Consider the following 18,530-nt stretch of genomic DNA (forward strand, 5'->3'; position numbering starts at 1 on the left):
TACGAGTTTGATAAAAAAAGTTCAAATATTTCGCCAAATTTAAAAATATTAATCATCAATTCTATTATTAAATAAAAAAATATGATTTTTTAGAATCAATTCACGTGCAATTGGTGCATAATAAGAAATAAAATAGTTGTATTTTATAATAATGTCTAGAATTGACCCGACTTGCCAACGTTAAAGGTAAAATTGACCCAACTTGCAGGTTTTGAGAGATCGAATGGATGAGAATTAAGAATTATCATTATGGTTTTTGTATTTAGTTGATACGAAATAAGCAAGTTTTGGAAGACACTTGTAAAGTTCAGGAAGCTAATCTACTTTTATGGACAAGTTCAGAGAGTTTGTGATACGAAATAATTAAGTTCAAGGAGCTGATGAGACACTTGTAAAATTTAAGGAGCCAATCTATTTTTATGGACAAATTCAGAAAGGGTAGATCTTATCCGTAGATCACTGGATTTACGTGGTTGCAAAAGAAAGGACTTAGATCCGAAGGTTCAGAATGGTTTAAATGCTGAAGATTGGACTATAGTTGTTTTGCGGCAAATTTGGAGTTACGATCTATATATGTTTCAAATGTTTATGTTTATTCTACCTTTAATGGCTTTTTTTTTTGCTTTTAATAGTCATTTTTTTTGCTTTTATTAGTCATTTTTTTACTCTAGTAGACTATGTATTAGACTTAACCTATATGTTTGTAACATTTTATTCCTTATTGGTTTTATGTTGTACTTGCAATTTTATGATTTAATGAAATATCAGCATTCCTATAAAAGAAAACCTTTTTATTTCTCTACTTTTTTAAGGGAAGATTACACATGAATTCATCTTTTAACAACTATTTAAAACTATGTCAAATCATAATTTTGGATTATGTCAAACTAGTAAAATCAGTATTTTTAATATATTTGAAGGACTATAATTTATAAATTAGAAGTATAGAATATATTTTTTAGGATTTATGATTTATGAATTGGACTCTAGAATTTTTAAACTATAATATAAAATCATAATATACAGAGAATAATGACATATTAAGAATTAAGTTTGGTCATATGATTTAGTTGTAATTTTGTACTATGATATTCATGTATTTGACTTTTTTTAATATAGTAATTTAATTATTATTTTATGGAAAAAATATATTCGTAAAGGTGAAAGTGATTAAAAAATCATCATCTTCTCTTTTTCAGATCTGTCTTCTCTCTCTCAGATCTGTTGTCATGGTGAAGAATTTTTATGAAGATTGAGAGTTTTGAGATCTATCTCTTCTCTTTTATATCTTTTCCTCTCTTTTAGATCTATCTTCTCTTTTTCAGATATGTCTTCTCTCTCTCAGATCTGTTGTCATGGTGAAGAATTTTTATGAAGATTGAGAGTTTTGAGATCTATCTCTTCTCTTTTAGATCTTTCTCTCTCTTTTAGATCTATCTTCTCTTTTTCAGATCTGGCTTCTCTCTCTCAGATCTGTTGTCATGGTGAAGAATTTTTATGAAGATGGAGAATTTTGAGATCTATCTTCTCTCTCTCAGATCTATTTCTCTCTTTTAGATCTATCTCCTCTCTTTCAGATCTCTCTTCTCTCTCTAAAACACAGGATCAATTTTATAACTCAATTTTCTCTCTCTCTCTCTCTCTCTCTCTCAATTAGTTATAACTAAATTAACTATAACTAATAGTAGAATTTAAGAAAAGTAAATCTCTCTCTCTCTCTCTCTCGGCGATGACCAAGGCGATCGTGAAGGTTAAGGGGGATGGGTCGGTGAAGGCAGGCGGCTGGCCTGTGTCGGATCTGGTGGTGGCGGGGCGCGGGCGGGGCAATGGCTCCGGGATCGATGAGGCGTGGGCGGCGGCGGATGATGGGAGATCCGAGGGATCTCCTCGGGGGAGGAGGCGGAGCAGCGGGATTCGGAGGGATCGGTCGAGGGATAGGAGTAGATCGGAGTGGGTGGATGGTGGGGAGGCAGATTCGACGGTTTCGACGGGGGGTGCTAGGGGTGCGTCGGTGCCTTTGGGGGCTTCTAGGGATGCGGCGGCCGATCGGGGGCTGGAAGGTGTTGGTGCCGCGGCCGCGGCCTTGGACTCGTTTTTCGCGGAGGGACGCGCGTATGATTCCGGAATTAGAGGGCCGCTTCCGGTGCTTGGGCCACAGGGAGTACCGGCCGTCTCTCCCCAGCAGGATGAGCATGCCGTGCGACTTTCGTTGGCCGCGCAGGCCGCGCAGGCCGTGCTGGCCGCGCAAGCCGCACAGACTACGCAAGCCGCTCAAGCGGAAGTTTCCGTGGATTTGGGAGGCCCCTCCTAGAGGGATAAGTTGCTAGGGGTGTCAGAGGAGGATCCCATGATGGAGGTGGATGCTTTTGAGAATGATTCCGGGGATTTTCTCTCTGATTCCGATTCTGAGGATGGAGAGCCTGATAACCCGCTGTGTCCTAGGATCCGGCTGTCCTCAGATGACAAGCGGGTCATGAGATCGAAGTGGAAATTGGCGTTAATCGTCACTGTGTTGGGGAAAAGGATCAGTTTCAATTATTTTGCCCAGAGGATCCAGGCTCAATGGGCAAAGAAAGGAAAGGTTACTATCACAGACCTTGAAAATGACTATTATGTCATTAAATTCACAAGGGCTGAGGATTTCAATGCTGTTGTGAATGGTGGTCCGTATATTATCTCCAATCATGTGTTGGCTCTGAGACCTTGGGTCCCAAATTTTGATCCCCATGATTGCTCTGTTAACAGGATCCTTACTTGGGTTAGGTTCCCGGGCCTACCTCTTGAATACTACAGTGATAGGTTCCTGAACAAGATTGGTAGCCTTGTTGGGAAAGTCCACCATGTTGATAAGACTACCATTGGGGCAGTGAGAGGCCAGTTTGCCAGGGTCTGTATCGATATTGATCTCGCTAAGCCTCTTCTTTCTCAGTTCTGTACTCAAAACAAGGTCTATCATATTGAATATGAAGGTATACACAACATCTGCTATGAATGTGGTATGTTTGGCCATACCCTTGAGGGTTGTCCTAAGAGGAGGAAGGACGTGGAGGAGTTGGTGCAACCTATCATAGGCGAAGCTGAGAAGAGTCAAGGGGAAGTAAGGAGCTTTGGCCCATGGATGCTTGCCAAGAGGCCAGTGAGAAGGAAGCCACGAGCTAATGTTAATGCTAATCATTCACCAGATATCAGTACGAAGATGACTACTCTCCAGATTGCTCCTGAGATCAAGGTCAGACCCCCGGATATTAAGAAGGGGATTGAGACTGGAGTGGACTCAGCTTCGGGTTCCGGGTCAAGGTTCGGTGTTTTGTCTATGGAGGAAGATCAAGACTCGGATCCTTCTGATAAGCAGATTGATTTAAGCATGCCTGGTCTGGAGTCGGTAGAGCATGCCTCTAGTCTGGGTAATTCTATTAATCCTCTCTTTGTCTCTAATGCTTCTGCTAAAGGCAAAGAGATTCCCCAGTCTATCCTGTCAGCTGGGAAGGGTTTGAGTAGGGAGGCGAGTACTCTACATCCTCCTGTTGATGCTCCTATTGGTAAGACTATAGGAGTGAGTAAGTTAAACATGAAGAATCCCAAAGGGAAACCTAAAAAGAACCTTCATGGTTTGAATTCTTTGGATAAAAGGGGTCCTTCTGGGACCGCCTCTAGGCTCTCCGGAGCCCCAAACAAATACCTGATCTAGGGTTTGGGCCTACGTCTGTAGTCTCCTCCTCTGATGGACTTCTTCGTTTGGAATGTTAGAGGTGCGGCGAGCAAGGCTACCCGCATTCATGTCAATGATCTCATTAAACAGTTTAACCCTTCCTGCTTTGTCCTTCTTGAGACCAAGGTTAGTGGAGCCAAAGCAGATGAGGTGGTTAGAAAGTTTAAGAATTGGAATTGCGTCAGGTCGGAGGCTACTGGCCGGGCAGGGGGGATTTGGCTCTTTTGGAAGCCAGGTCAAGTCAATATTGATATTGTTACTATGGACAGTCAATTCATCCATAGTAAGGTGTGTTACCCGGGTAATAAACCCTTCTTTATTACCTTCGTCTATGCTGATCCTGTTTCGACTAACCGAAGAAGGCTGTGGGAGATCCTTCATTCTTTTAGCTCTAACATGGTGGAGGCGTGGTTGGTTGCCGGGGATTTTAATGACATTGCCCTCTTGAGTGATCAGAGAGGAGGGGGTAATCATTATGTGAACCGGTGTCTTAATCATAAGCAAAGTATGGATATGTGCGGGCTTTCGGACCTGGGTGCTGCTGGCCACAAATTTACCTGGAAAAGGAATAGTGTGTTTGTTAGGTTGGATAAGGTGTGCGCTAATGTTGCAGCGATTTATAGGTTTTCTGAGGTCAAGGTACTTAATCTCCCTTTCCGTCACTCAGACCATTGCCCTATCCTCATTAATTTGGTCAAAGGAAATCGGCTGAAAGGTAATAGACCTTTTAGGTATCTGGTGGCTTGGGAGTCTCACCCCGAGTTTAAGGATTTCGTTAAAAGCAATTGGCATCCCCACTCTGATGTTCTCCTCGCTACTGAGGAATTCAGGAGGAATGTGGCTGTTTGGAATAAAAATACTTTTGGTCATATTATCAGGAGGAAGAACAAACTCTTTTAAGGAGAATGGAAGGTGTTCAGCGTTGCTTGGAGGTTCGTTTTGATCATAGCCTGAATGGTCACCTAAGAGCTCTTCAGAACGAGTTGGAAGCTGTGCTTAGACAGGAAGAGCTTCTGTGGTTCCAGAAATCTAGGAAGGCTTGGATTCAAGACGGGGACCGGAATACCAGGTTTTTCCACCTCTCAATGATCATTAGGAGACAGCGAAATAGGATCGAGGCTATTAAAGACGCCAGTGGTGAGTGGATTTTTGAGGAGGAGGACATTCGGCGCCTTGCCCTTAATTTCTACAAGGACCTGTTCAGAGAGGAAGCTGTGGACCTAGAGAGTGCCCACTCTGGCATTTCCTTTCCTCGTTTGGGGGAGGATGCTATTAATAATGCTTTCCATCCCATTGAGCTTAAAGAGATTGATCTGGCCTTCTCCAGCATCGGTTCCACTAAGGCTCCTGGTATTGATGGTATCCCCGCTAGTTTCTATCATAAACACTGGGACACTGTTAAAGAGGGTATATATAGCTTTGTGTTAGGTGTCTTTGGTGGTTCGAACGATATCAGTTTGGTTAATAAAACCCTCCTTGTCTTGATTCCTAAGGTTGCCAAGCCTTCTTCCTTTCTCCAGATGAGACCCATCAGTCTTTGTAATGTCTTGTATAAAGCTATTACTAAGATTGTGGCTAATAGAATCCGGAAGATCCTTCCGGATATTATCAGCCAAAATCAAGGGAGCTTTGTTCCTGGAAGACAATTGATGGATAACGTTGTTATTGCCCAGGAGGTTGTCCATTCTATGAAGATTAAGAAAGGCAAGAAAAGGATCGTGGCTCTCAAGCTGGATCTGGAGAAAGCCTATGATAGGTTGAACTGGAGCTTTCTTCTGGATAGTTTAGCCAAAGCTGGTATCCCGGAGAACTGGAGGAATTTGATTGGAAAGTGTATCTCCTCTCCTGTTTTCCAGGTTATGATCAATGGGGATATGTCGGATGAGTTCTCTCCATCCAGGGGTATTCGTCAAGGGGATCCTATGAGCCCCTTCCTTTTTGTTATTGCCATGGAAAGATTGTCTCACCTGATCCAAGAGGCGGTGAGCAAAGGGACTCTCCACCCTGTTTCCATCAACAGACATTGCCCCCCTGTTACCCATTTACTCTTTGCTGATGATGTCATGCTTTTTGTGGAGGGTAATGAGGAACAAATTAAGGCTGTGATGGATATCCTCGACTGCTTTTGTGAGGCTTCTGGCCAGAAGATTAACATCCATAAATCCCGTATGCTTTGTTCCAAGAATATGGATAATAGCTTGTGTAGAAGACTGAGTGAGATGTCTGGCATTCCCCTGACTCAATCGTTTGGGAAATACCTTGGGGTCCCTCTTCATAGTGATAGGGTGTCCAAAGCCTCTTTTAAAGACATTTTGGACAAATCTAACGGTTTGTGTGCTAGCTGGAAAGCTAATTCTCTTTCCCTTACAGGTCGCCTTACTTTAATCCAGTCTATCAACTGCGCTGCTCCAAATCACATCATGCAAGCCTGTAAGCTCCCTGAGCCGGTCCTCAACGACCTTGATAAAATTAATCGACGTTTTCTGTGGGGAGAGTCTGGGGATGGGAGGAAGATTCACCTGGTCCCTTGGAAGGAAGCCTGCCAGCCTAAGAGCAGGGGGGGTCTTGGTATAAGGCAAGCTAAGGACAATAATAAAGTCCTGTTAATGAAGCTTCTTTGGAGAATGTGGCAATCCCCCTCCCCCCTTTGGGTTCGTCTTCTGTGCGGCAAGTATAGGAAAGATAGAATCTTTGGTGGCCCGAAGGAGAGGGTTGTCAGCTGTTCCTTCCTCTGGAAAGGGCTTAGTGCTGTTTTTGCTGAGTTCTGTACGGGGATTGGCTTGGAGGTGGGTAATGGGAGATCCATTAGTTTCTGGTATGACACCTGGATTGGTGACAAACCGTTGATTGAGGTGTGCATCGCCCCTCCGCCGGATGATCTCCTCTCCTGGAGAATTGCTGATGTGGTGGACTCGGAGGGAGACTGGATCTGGTCTAAGTTCGACTCCTTTCTTAGCCTGGAGACCCTCCTTAATATTAGAGGTGTGAAGATTAGTAATCAGGAGGAGGATAAGGACAGACACTGCTGGGCCTTGACTAATAATGGTTCTTATTCTTGCAAATCGGCCTATGAAGCTTTTACCCCTAATAGGGCTGATCCTCCTTTGGAAATTTGGAAGTCCATTTGGGCCCTCAAAGTCCCCTACCGCATTAGGAGTTTCCTATGGCTGGGAGTCAAAGACAGGCTCCTCACGAATGCAGATAGACACAGAAGGCACTTGGCTGTATCTGGTGCCTGTAGCAGATGCAGCGGCCATGTGGAAACCTTGTGCCATGCTTTGAGGGATTGCCCGAATAGTAGAAAGGTTTGGGAAGGGGTCCTTCCTCACCACATCCTTCCTTCCTTTATGGGGTTCTCTGATATTGACTGGTTCTCTGAAGGCGTTAATGGGAATTTGTTGGCCAGTATGGAGCACGGGGCTATTCTCTTCGCTATTATTTGTCACCAAATGTGGAAATGGAGGAATGAAGAGTTATTTGCTGAGAAGACTGTCTTTATTCCTGACCTCCGGTTTTACTTCTCGAAAAAACTCTCTGTTATTACAAAGAGTTTTGAAGGAGAGCCCCTGGTTCACCCCTCCCCGGTTAAAGAGGTCCAGTTAGTTGGTTGGAGGAAGCCCAGGGAAGGGGTTGTCAAGTTGAATACGGATGGCTCCTGCCTTAGTAATGGCAGAATTGCTGCTGGTGGAGTTCTTCGGGATGCTGGTGGCGCCTGGCTGGCTGGGTTTACCCATAACTTAGGTACGGGCTCCTCCTTTACTGCAGAGCTCTGGGGGATCTTGTCTGGCATTAAACTCGCCATTCGCATGGGTGTTAAAAGACTTTCGGTGGAGTCTGACAGTTTAGAGGCTATCAACAGGATTTCGGATAGACAGGCTGTTTGTCTTAAGAGTCAGAATCTCATTAAAGCCATCTTGAGGCTTCGTCCTGCCTTCGATTCTCTTACCTTCTCCCATATTTATAGGGAGCAAAACCGCGTGGCGGATCGCTTGGCAGCTGCTGGGCATGGGGGATGTTAGGTGTTTCTACCCTTTCCGTTCCTCCTTCTTTTCTGTTACCTTCTCTTCTTGAGGATAGGATTGGGGTCAGTCTTCCTAGACTGATCCCGGGTTAGGTTTTTGTTTGTTTGTTTTTTTTTCTTCCCTTCTTACCAAAAAAAAAAAAAGAAAGTGATTAAAAGGATAGAATAACACATATGATAAAACACTTCAAAAATTATTGTCTTTTAACCCTTTTTTTTTATTAAACTAGACATGTCCATGGCTCGAGATAGATCGTGGGGGTGTTCAAATTTGGGTTGGACGGGTTATAATTAGAATTTTACCCAACACATGTAAGGATACTACTTCATAAGTTGGATGGGTTATGGTGGATTGGAATAATTCTTTTTTAAATGGTTTGGTTGGGTTGGATTATATGGATTGAGTGAATTATAGCGGGTTCAAACTTATTTTGTTTCTTTACTGTTTTTTTTTATATCTCAAATAGTATAGGTTAAATACTAAAAAAAGTTAAATTGACATTATGTGGTTTAAATATTTTTGTTCTTTTATTTTTATCGAACCACAAATCTCAAATAATAATAATAAAAAAATATAAAGATAAAGATTAAATATGACCCCAATGTTTATATAAAAGTATAGATTTGATTCAAATATATGAAATAATATAATTTTATCTCCAATGATTCTAAGCAATATCAAATTTACTCTTACATTACTAAAAATTTGAAAACAATGATTTGACTATTATTTAAATGTTATATCGAACCTTTTGAATTTTAATTATATCTAAGATATATAGTGCGTTACAAACATAACTATAAAAAACTTGTTAAAATTTTAATAACTAAGTTTGTTACATGTAACCAATTAAAATTGATTTGAATGGTTAAAAGCCTCAAGTAGAAAAAGAAAAAGAGAGAAAGAAAAAAGAAGAGAGTTAGGAGTCCGAAGTAATAAAAAATTTAGAGTCTTCACTTACAACGTAATAGAAAGAGTCTAATAGTTTTCTCCAAAACTCTTTTTAATTAGGCCAACATTGTTTTTTTATCCATTTAAAATTTCAACACATTTTTTTTAATAGAATACATAAATCGTCAGAATTGATGTACTCGCTCGATTCACCACCGATTCGGGCGTCATGTCCAATTCAAGTACACTTTTTTTCCTTTTTAGAATTTTTTTTATTGTTTTCTCAATTGTCCGGTTTTACAATTTTCATTTTTTTCAATTTAAAAAATATCATATTATTAATAACCATATTTAAAAAAAAATTAAATAAGACAAATAAAAGACAAAGTGAGAATATAGAGAATTATATGATTGAGTGTGTTAGATGGGTTGTTAGATGGGTTATGATAAACCATTAGAAAAAAAAAAATTATTACTCATTCAACCCTTCTAACCCATTGTAACCCACTTAATTCCACATTTCATGGGTTAGATGGATTGAAATTTGGTGGGCTATAATAACCCAACCAATTTTGAACACCCCTAATAGGTCGGCTTGGAGCCAAATCTAATGGACTTTCCTATAAAAATACTGAATCGAAACCCAGTACAACCCGCTATTAATTTACACAGACTCAAATTGAATTGTGTTCGAGCTTAAAAATCAAATTTCAAACTCAATCCATATAATCTCACTTAAAAAATATATAAATAATCTTTAATTATAAAACATAAAATTAATACTAAAAAGTAAAAAATTAATATATAAATATATAAATTCACTAACTAATATTAATATGACATAAAAAAAGAAATATTATTATGGCAGGTCGGGCTAGGCCGGCCTATACTCTTTTTTATCAATTTACTTTTATGGACAAGTTTAGAGAGCTGATAATACGAAATAAGCAAGTTTAGGGAGCTGGTGAGATACTTGCAAAGTTCAGGGAACCAATCTATTATTTGGGATAAGTTCAGGGAACTGATAATGTATTAGCCATTATGAATTAACGAAATAGTAATAATAAACCATAAATAAATTAATACCATCCATTCACCCAAAAATTAAAAACCTAAGTTGTTGCACATGGGAAATTCATGAATAGGAAGAGAAAATATAATTTTTTGAAAAGAGGAAGAGCAAATACATTAACAAATTATTAGATATAAACTTTCAATTAAACGCATTTTACGATGAAAAACTAATTGAGCTGAATCGAACCAAATTTAGATCAGAAAATTAACGAGTTCAAGTTTGAGTTCAATATTCTGTTCGTAAGAGGAGTTTTATTCACAAGAAGTTTATTAATTCACTTCATAAACTATGCCACACGAACAATTCATTAATTATTTTGATTTGAAATTTCTTTAACATAAAAATATATAGTTTTGAAATCTATAAAATAAAAGTTTATAGAAAACTACGTTGTTTAACATTTCCTCCTTTATGGAAATTGAAAAAAAAAAAATCGAACCAATGTAACTCACGGGCATTTTCATAAACATTATAATCGAACTTACTCATGAATCTATAATCGAGTCTGCTCGCAAGCTTTGGAGTCTTGCTTCGCCATGCTCAATCGCGGCTCGTTTACAAATGGAGCTGAATACAAACGAACTACTTTTATCGAGCAGCTCGGTTTCCCTAATTTTAATCTTCCAATTTCGAAGAAATTGATCCTGATTGCTGGTAATTGAATCCAGCCATGAACTGCAGGTTGGACACTTTCAGGAAATTAAATTGGAGAACTGCAATAATCAAATCATGACTTTGTAGAAAAGAGATGAAACAAAAAAGGCATTACTTGAAAATTTAAAACTCATCCGACCCCAGGATTTTCTCTAATGTCAATAATGCTAATTAGTACCTATAAAAAGGTTTGGTTAAAAATAATCACGGTAGTTTTTATTTTTGTTTGCCATGATTAGTTGAAACCGGTAAAACAATCACTGGTTTCTTATTTTATAAAGACTCCGGTTATTGAATAACTAGAGTCATAGACTTAAAATATCGATAAATTGAGACCGGTTATGCATTAACCGTTCTTGTGACACTGGTTTTTATTTAATCGGTATCAATTGGTGTGCGAACCTCTCCTTTCAATGCTCTTCAATCCCATTTCAAATGGTTCACGTTGAACATTAATTTCTCGTCCGTCACTTTTCGTTTTGAGTTTATAATATACCGTTAAAAAAATCTCTCATAACATAGAATATGTTGACGTATTTCAAGTTATTTTAAACTTCATTTATCTATTATAGATTTAAGTTTCAAGTTGACAAAAAAAACCAAAATTTGTTTATAATTGGTTTGGATATATATAATTTAGAAAAATAATTTTAAATTAATTATATATAAATATTATTATTTATTTATTACGTTATTCAGTCCTACCAATCTGAACCATTTGGTCCGACTAAGTGACTCGTGACCCATTTATAAATTCCGTCTGATATCATGCCCGGTTCTAATAACATTGATTAAAAGAGTACTATTCATTTCTTTTGCGTTAAAAATTATATTTTTTTACATTTCAATAATAAGACTTTTACAGTTTCTTTAAAAATAAATCAAACCTAAAAAAATATTTTCAAACTGTTTAAAAATATAAATTGTAGAATGTAAATAAAATAAATAATACTCTATTATATTAATCTAATTTTTATGTCCAAATTAATTTTTTTTATTACAGGGGCTTAATATGATACAAATAAAAGATTAAAAGTTTAGCCTAACCTAGAAGGGTTTAAAATATTAAGATAAAAGATTACTTGCAGAATCACAAAAATTAAAATAACTAGACGTTTTTCTATGTTTATGGTCTAGGTGGACTATGTTAAAGTTGAATTAATGTATTTTTATTTTTATTTTATTTTTAAAGGTTATTTACCTAATTTATTTATTTTATTGAATTTGTTAAACTAATAAATTATTACATATGAATTTTCATGGGTGAAGAAATAAGGAAATTATTTTTCCCATTTCAAATGGAAAACCTTCCATGTATATACATGTATAATATTTGATCATAACCAGAATTTGAAATACTTTTTGTAAAACAACAACAAACCTCTATTTGCCAACTTTTAAACTAATTTGTTTTATAAACATACTACAAGCCTTTAATTACAGTATTTTAAACACAAATCCCAAGTAATGTTTACATATTGGCAAAACATAAATAATTAATTTTGGTGAAATTAATCCATGAATTGATGGTTAATAATTAGAAGTGGCAAAAGTACACACGACAAAAAATCAACACGCAATTTTAGTATTTGGGTTAAGCTTAATAGATAATGTATCATTTTTGACACGAAATTGACACGCAAATTTTTGGATTGGATTAGGGTTGATATGCTAACCCGAAAATGAAATGAAATGACACGAATATTTAAAACTATTGTTATATTCTCTCATGTTTTTATATGTCACTTTATTAATAAAGATAATAAAATTATAATTATTACTTGCAAATGTATTTTGAACCTCCTAAATTGTTATAAACACATTATATGACCTCCTAATATGATATTAACGGACTTTTTAATGGTTAGTGTTAACATACTAATATAAAAATGACATAAAATATTTAAAATTAGTATCATATCTTCTTATTTTTAAAAGTTAGCGACTCCTACCTTTCAAGAGATAACGATGAATTCTGTGAGCCCAGATAATATGGTACGTGAGTTACATTTACCCGAACATGTTAGGTTAACACGATTATGACATGAAAGTTTTTAAATTGGGTTTGGATTTGCTCTTTTTAACACAAACCCGAAATGACACGACACGAACACGATAACTGTCGGGTCAAATCAATCCAAATGAAAACAACCAATTCAATTATATAGATATCTATGGATTGGACTAGTTATTAACAACCACTCAATGAAAAAATTTCCTTGATTGGATTACATTGATTTTTTTAATCCAATAATTACTAGATTGACCCATGAACAACCCTAAACACAACTAAGGTTGCAAACGGGACAAGGTAGGAATGAGTACTGCTGCGTCTGTCCTTGTCTATATGGGGAATCCTCATCCCCATTTATAAAATAAGGAAAACATAATTCTCATCCCCATCCCCGCCCACGTGGGGATTAGGATCTCCATGAGGATTCCCGTCCTCCATTTCTCATATAAGTAGTTTGTAAAATATAATCTATAAAACATATACAGTACTTGGTACTTAATACGTGATTTGCCTCCTGAACTTGTCCAAAAAGTTTGATTGCCCCCTGAACTTTCAAAGTGTTCCGATAGCCCCTGAACTTGCATAAAATGTTCAGTTAACTCTCTGAACTTGCGTAAAATGTAATCAATTGATCATTCAGTTGCAAAAAAGTAAGTTAAATGCGGAAAATATATTCCATGCGTCTTTAAAAAAAAGTAAAACAATCAAGATCCGGAGGTATGCGGTTGTAATATTAGAGAATACAAGGTTTATAGTTGTGCAAGTAATAACTTTATTTTTAATCTATTCTTGAATTATGTAATAACATTCTAAGCCATGTGGAATACATCTTCCGCATTTAACTTACTTTTTTGCAATCGAGTGATCAATTGATTACATTTTACGCAAGTTCAGGGAGCTAACTGAACATTTTATGCAAATTCAAGGGGCTATTGGGACACTTTGAAAGTTCAGGGGGGCCAATCAAGCTTTTTGGACAAGATCAAGGGGCAAATGATGTATTAAGCCAAGTTACAATAATAATAATTCCTAAGTAATACATCAAGCTGCCAAATATAAAAATAATATCTAAAAGACCATATAAACTACATAGGGGTATAGATCCCCGTAGGGGGGAGAGAGATCCCCATCCTTGTCTGTCAAGAATTTTTTTCCCTATTCCCGTTCCATAGAGGAAATATATGGGGATTCTCTGCCCCCCATTGCGGACGGATAATCTCCGTAGTGTTTGCAACTCTAAACACAACTACAAGGTCTAACTCCTTACTAAAGACCAAGATATAAAGAACATGTTTGTTAGTTTCAGATCTAGGACACTTATCTGGCACATACATGAAAAGTAAGCAGATGAAACTACAAAGTAAATACAGTTTTAAAAGGAAAAAAGCCTGCATTAAGAAGATTTACATGTGAAAATGGATATATTAGAAAGCACTCTACAGACCGCTGGTCTCGTTTTTGCTTCTATAGTTGAACATTTTTATGGAATTACAGGGAGAAATAATAGCTCTTTACTCTAATGCTTTAAAAAGGTAATTCCATGGAAACTATAGGGGTGGAAATTAATGAAAAAAGAAAATTAGTAAAAGCCTTTACCTGGAATGTTGCAGAGAGATTGTATAACTTTCTATCGCTGTCGTGTTAGCTTCCCAATAGAGTGTAGATACACGGACACAGAGACGACACTGCAGAAAAATAAAAGAGGCTAGTCAGGTCTATTCTTGAGCAGCAATAACAGCAGTGCAGGATTCTATTCATGCTCGCATTACAGGAGAATTAGAAAGGCTGATTCATAGACAACAGATAAGGTAAATAAAGCAAGTGATAAACGCAGCTTACATCGAACCAAGGAAGAAAGCAAGCGACAGATGAAATCCGAAAAGAAAAACAGAGACAACTGCTGTTAGAAGCATTGCCACTGAAGTAGCATACACCTGCACAACATTTGATAGTCAAACGAGTATTACCATCAATTTAATGAAAATAGGATGGCAAGGTTATCAATATGCTGTGCAAATATAAATTGGAATTAATAGATACTTTTTTACCTTTACAATATTATCTGCATACTTCATTACCATTGATACAGCAATACCACTGCAGAGAGAATACATGATCACACATAAATTCAAGCATTTGAAAGATAAAAAGAAACTGATGCAACTTGTTTATGTCAAATAGCGATGTGAAGCATGATATTAATCAACAATATCTTGTTCAACTGGCTGATGAAAGATTGACATCCTTAACACCATGTGACACAAGAATACAAACGTCCGACAAAAGAAGATTTAAGTAATCTCAGTTATGCATTATGCTTTTGTTTGTTCATACCCATATCGGTCATATAAGATATTGCAAACTTTATAGTTTTCTCTCAAACCCCCTGACAGCAAGTCCTTTCTTAATATATAAGATGAAAGATCTCAAAGCAGAATAAAATTACTCAAAATAATGTAATAATAGCGTCATTTTTTATGTTGCTGGTGTTGAACCCAAATGAGCTACCACCTGCATTTGCTGCAGGTAACAAGTTCAGCTGTGCTCTGCTGAATGATCAATTAATAGTTGATCATATTAATATAAAATATCCAACCATGATACCTCTTGTAATATGTTGTTGGATAGCACTACTCACGTCTAGCAGAGCATTTTTCAGCTTCCCAAAACAACTATTAAGACTAACCTTTCTAACGAGAAAGGAACACAAACAAGCAATCAAGTATTGATAAATTTGAATACACCAGAAAAGAGCATACGAACCTGAGTGCATGATTAAGAATCATGAGAACTGTAATCAATGTATATCCATGGAAGAACCCCCTGTTGTTAAATTAAATAATCTTAGTATACCATTGTGAAGAGTAACAAAGCATTTAAATCTAACAAAACCACAAAGTTAAAAGATATAGGCATTATCATATAGGTAGTTTTAAAGAGTGGATTAAGGAGATCCCAAACACAAACACAGATTAGACAAAGACAGCATTTTTTCGAAGCATAAAGTAACAAACTTTTCCAACTTTACTTGTTCATGACTGCATCAAAATCTTGAATCAAAATGGCCATGGCATTGAAGATCATCCCAAAGACATATAACCAGAAGTTCTGCACGTTGATGTTTCTTGAAGGACGCTTTTTTATTATAGCCTGCCAAAACCAAAACGCATCAGCTGTATAACCATTCAACTGACCAGTCCAAATCCCAGAAAGGGACAGATTCAAGATGGGCATGACTTCAAGGCTCAGTTGCCCATGTAGCCCTGCCCTCCCAGCCTGGATAATTTTCTTACTTTGAAAATAATGATAAATAAAAAACCAAGCTCAGACCCAATCTAGTGAGTATAAACAAAGCATGAACCGATGATTTACACTTTTCTCACAACTCTAGGAACTTAAGGTATACTTCATACAAACCTCAGTGTATACTCCAGCAAAACCGCTTAAAAGTGCCATTATCTACAAAGAAATCACTGTCCATAAGCATAACAACTTAGAGAAATAACAAAAGAAAAAGTCATTTTTAAACACGTGTCGACAATCACTGTATATAAGGACTTACAATTGCCATTACCCAACCCTGATAGGATGTTTGAAGAACATGATCAGAACTGTAAAAAGAAAATAGTTTGTCAAGCAGTGAATCACAAAAAAGTTTAAGTTTAAAACAAAGATAATACATAAATATAAAGGGAACAATTCCAAGAGACTCTAAGGATTAGATTTTGATAACCATTCCCTACAAGTCCCAGTCCAATCCCAACCCACCAGAATATTAAACAGGGGGCTCCTATTTCAAAAATTATCTACCTAATTAAACACTGATTCACAAGGGGATGCCTATTTGTAGCTCAAAATTGTAAACATTGTACCAATATATGATAGTAGAAAAGGTTATAAATTGCTTTATCTCATGAACATGAGATAGATTAATGCCGTATATCTGGTAAGGAGCAGCTATATAACAATCCTAAGAAACTGAAAACTAGGTAGGGATCGATCTTACGAAGGATTCAATTGTGCTGTGGTACATCCAGCGCATAATAGAATGAAAGCTGCCCATTGAATCTCACTTAACCTGAAGAGATATATATTCATTAGAAAACTGAACCAGACATCAATCTATTGGATCTTGGTTTTAAATTACATTCTAACAGAAATGATTACATGCATGATGAGAAACAGAAAATACTTACTTCCTCTTAAGTATCATTTGATATAGAATGCCAGTGCTGATAATATTAAGGTTCTTGAGTATCTGATAACCCGGAGCGTCAACATAGGCAAAGATGTAATACTGCCAAGAAAATTGGAAAGAACAAACCGTGAGATACTTGAGAAGAACTCAGTTATGCTGCTATACATGAACTGAAAGCAAAAAACAATTAGCAGAACCCACCTGGAGCAAATTCTTGAAAAGGTACAATGCTGCAGGAATGGGATAAACACTGACTTCATCCAAAGTTGTACTCAATCTAGTTGAATGGGAAGATTCACAAAACACAAGTATTTACACGAGCTTAGTAAATATTTAAAAATGAGGAAGGTATTAGTTTTAGCAATAAAATCATTCAACAAAATAACCCGGAAACAATTCTTTTCTACTTGAAGAGCATAATTCAAATAACTAGAAATTTAATATTGTTGCTTCTCTTCATTGCACATTAACAAGGAAACTGGAAAACCCATCTAATCCTGGCACAATATATCAAATTGAAAAATGAAATCATGATAATAGCTTAAGATTTTCCCATATTATAGTTTTGGAACTTCATAAAAAAATCAACAAAAAAGCACAGATAACCTGTTATCTTCAGTGACACCTTCGATATTCCAAATTCTTGTCAAAGCTGCAAGTGATAGCACACATTTCAAAGTCTCCACCTAACCATAGGAAGAGTGACTTCTGGTGTTAACATAATTTACTAGTCGCGCCTGCCTTAGTAATTGTGTGTATAGCTGTTTTAAGAAATAGATAAAACATGTTTCTGATATTCCCTTAACAACAATAGAAAACAAAATTTGCTCACCAAGAAATTTGCCGTAGTAACACTGTACTCGTACTTTCCAGCTCTCTTAGACCATACAATTAGTATTGCTTGTGAACTTGTGAGAACAGTCAAAGCAAGTGTAACAATTGACCTACTCCAGTTAACAGGAAAGAGTTAACAAGAGAAGAAAAGAAAAAAATGGCATATCTTACTTCTTTAATGTTGGTACTTAAAAAGAAAATAAATAAAAGTCTCACTTGCGCTTCCACTTTGATCCGCCTCCATTACGTAGAGGAGCTGTTAATCAAATGCAAATAACCGAATGAAAACAGCAAAACCAATAGGCCGGATTCATAAAACCAAATAATAACTTAAGCATTAAAAAGATAAAAAGAGCACCTAAAGGAGATTTGCCTCTTAAGCCTTCTATGTCACTACTACCACTATCTTTATCCTGAAATATTACAAGTGATTCAGAATGTAAATACTGCTGAACCAAGAAATAACTGCACAAAAAAAGAAGGAAAAAAAAACCTCTAATACAACGAAAGTGGAATGTGGGAACTAGTTAACATTGTAAATTGTATATTATATTAGAGCTCGGTTAGTTGGTGCTACACTGAAGGAGCTGAAATGAAGAATGAACAACCCAATTGAATCTTTACAAAAAAAACAAACAAACAACCCAATTGAATAGTGAAGCTGCTGAACATGTTACAGAGGGAGCTCAGTAGTGTAGTACGAACAGTGAAGTGAAATTGGAAGGCACTCAGTAGGCATCGCTCCGCAGTAAGAATTTGAAAATAGAATCTCACATCAGCAAGTTCATCCAACCATATATAAAAACATATCGAAGTGTGGAATTCAAACGAGTTCAAAGAAGGAAAGTGCAGAACAATATAAGTCATTCTACTCGTGTGTAAAGAAACAATGTTTAGATCCAAAATCACTATTTGTTTGAAAGGAGAATCACAAATTATTGAGAGAATTACCATCTGCTATGCAAACTCGAAATGTAATGAAGATCTAACTCGGCGGCGGCGGCGGTGGCGCGTAAGTTTTATAATCACTGGAATGGCCGGCCGGAAATTGAAGGAGGAGAGGAGGGGGAGAAGTAAAATTAAAACAAATGGGGGGAGGAGGTGGGCATACAGCTCTCTCAAAATAGAAGAGA

The 18,530-nt window shown here is 36.8% G+C and overlaps 1 protein-coding gene across 3 annotated transcripts; it reads right to left on the bottom strand.

Moving 5' to 3' along the window:
- Positions 1–9,986: 9,986 nt before the first annotated feature.
- LOC136201149 (CMP-sialic acid transporter 2-like) lies at positions 9,987–18,530 on the bottom strand. Of its 3 annotated transcripts, none has more exons than XM_065991740.1 (16): positions 18,349–18,530; positions 17,756–17,810; positions 17,614–17,653; positions 17,396–17,507; positions 17,170–17,249; positions 16,765–16,840; positions 16,562–16,662; positions 16,372–16,443; positions 15,928–15,976; positions 15,783–15,824; positions 15,394–15,515; positions 15,129–15,188; positions 14,414–14,462; positions 14,205–14,299; positions 13,962–14,050; positions 9,987–10,372 (listed from the first exon to the last, which is right to left on the bottom strand). In XM_065991740.1, exons 1-15 carry the CDS (start codon positions 18,349–18,351, stop codon positions 13,993–13,995), a joined length of 1,014 nt encoding a protein of 337 aa, XP_065847812.1. In that variant the 5' UTR covers positions 18,352–18,530; the 3' UTR covers positions 9,987–10,372; positions 13,962–13,992. The 3 variants fall into 3 exon arrangements, with proteins under 3 accessions (XP_065847812.1, XP_065847813.1, XP_065847809.1); XM_065991741.1 differs by lacking the exon at positions 9,987–10,372 and adding an exon at positions 12,539–12,937; XM_065991737.1 differs by lacking the exon at positions 9,987–10,372 and having other exon boundaries at positions 13,731–14,050.

Source organism: Euphorbia lathyris, chromosome 7 (assembly GCF_963576675.1).
Source record: "Euphorbia lathyris chromosome 7, ddEupLath1.1, whole genome shotgun sequence".
NCBI lineage: Eukaryota > Viridiplantae > Streptophyta > Magnoliopsida > Malpighiales > Euphorbiaceae > Euphorbia > Euphorbia lathyris.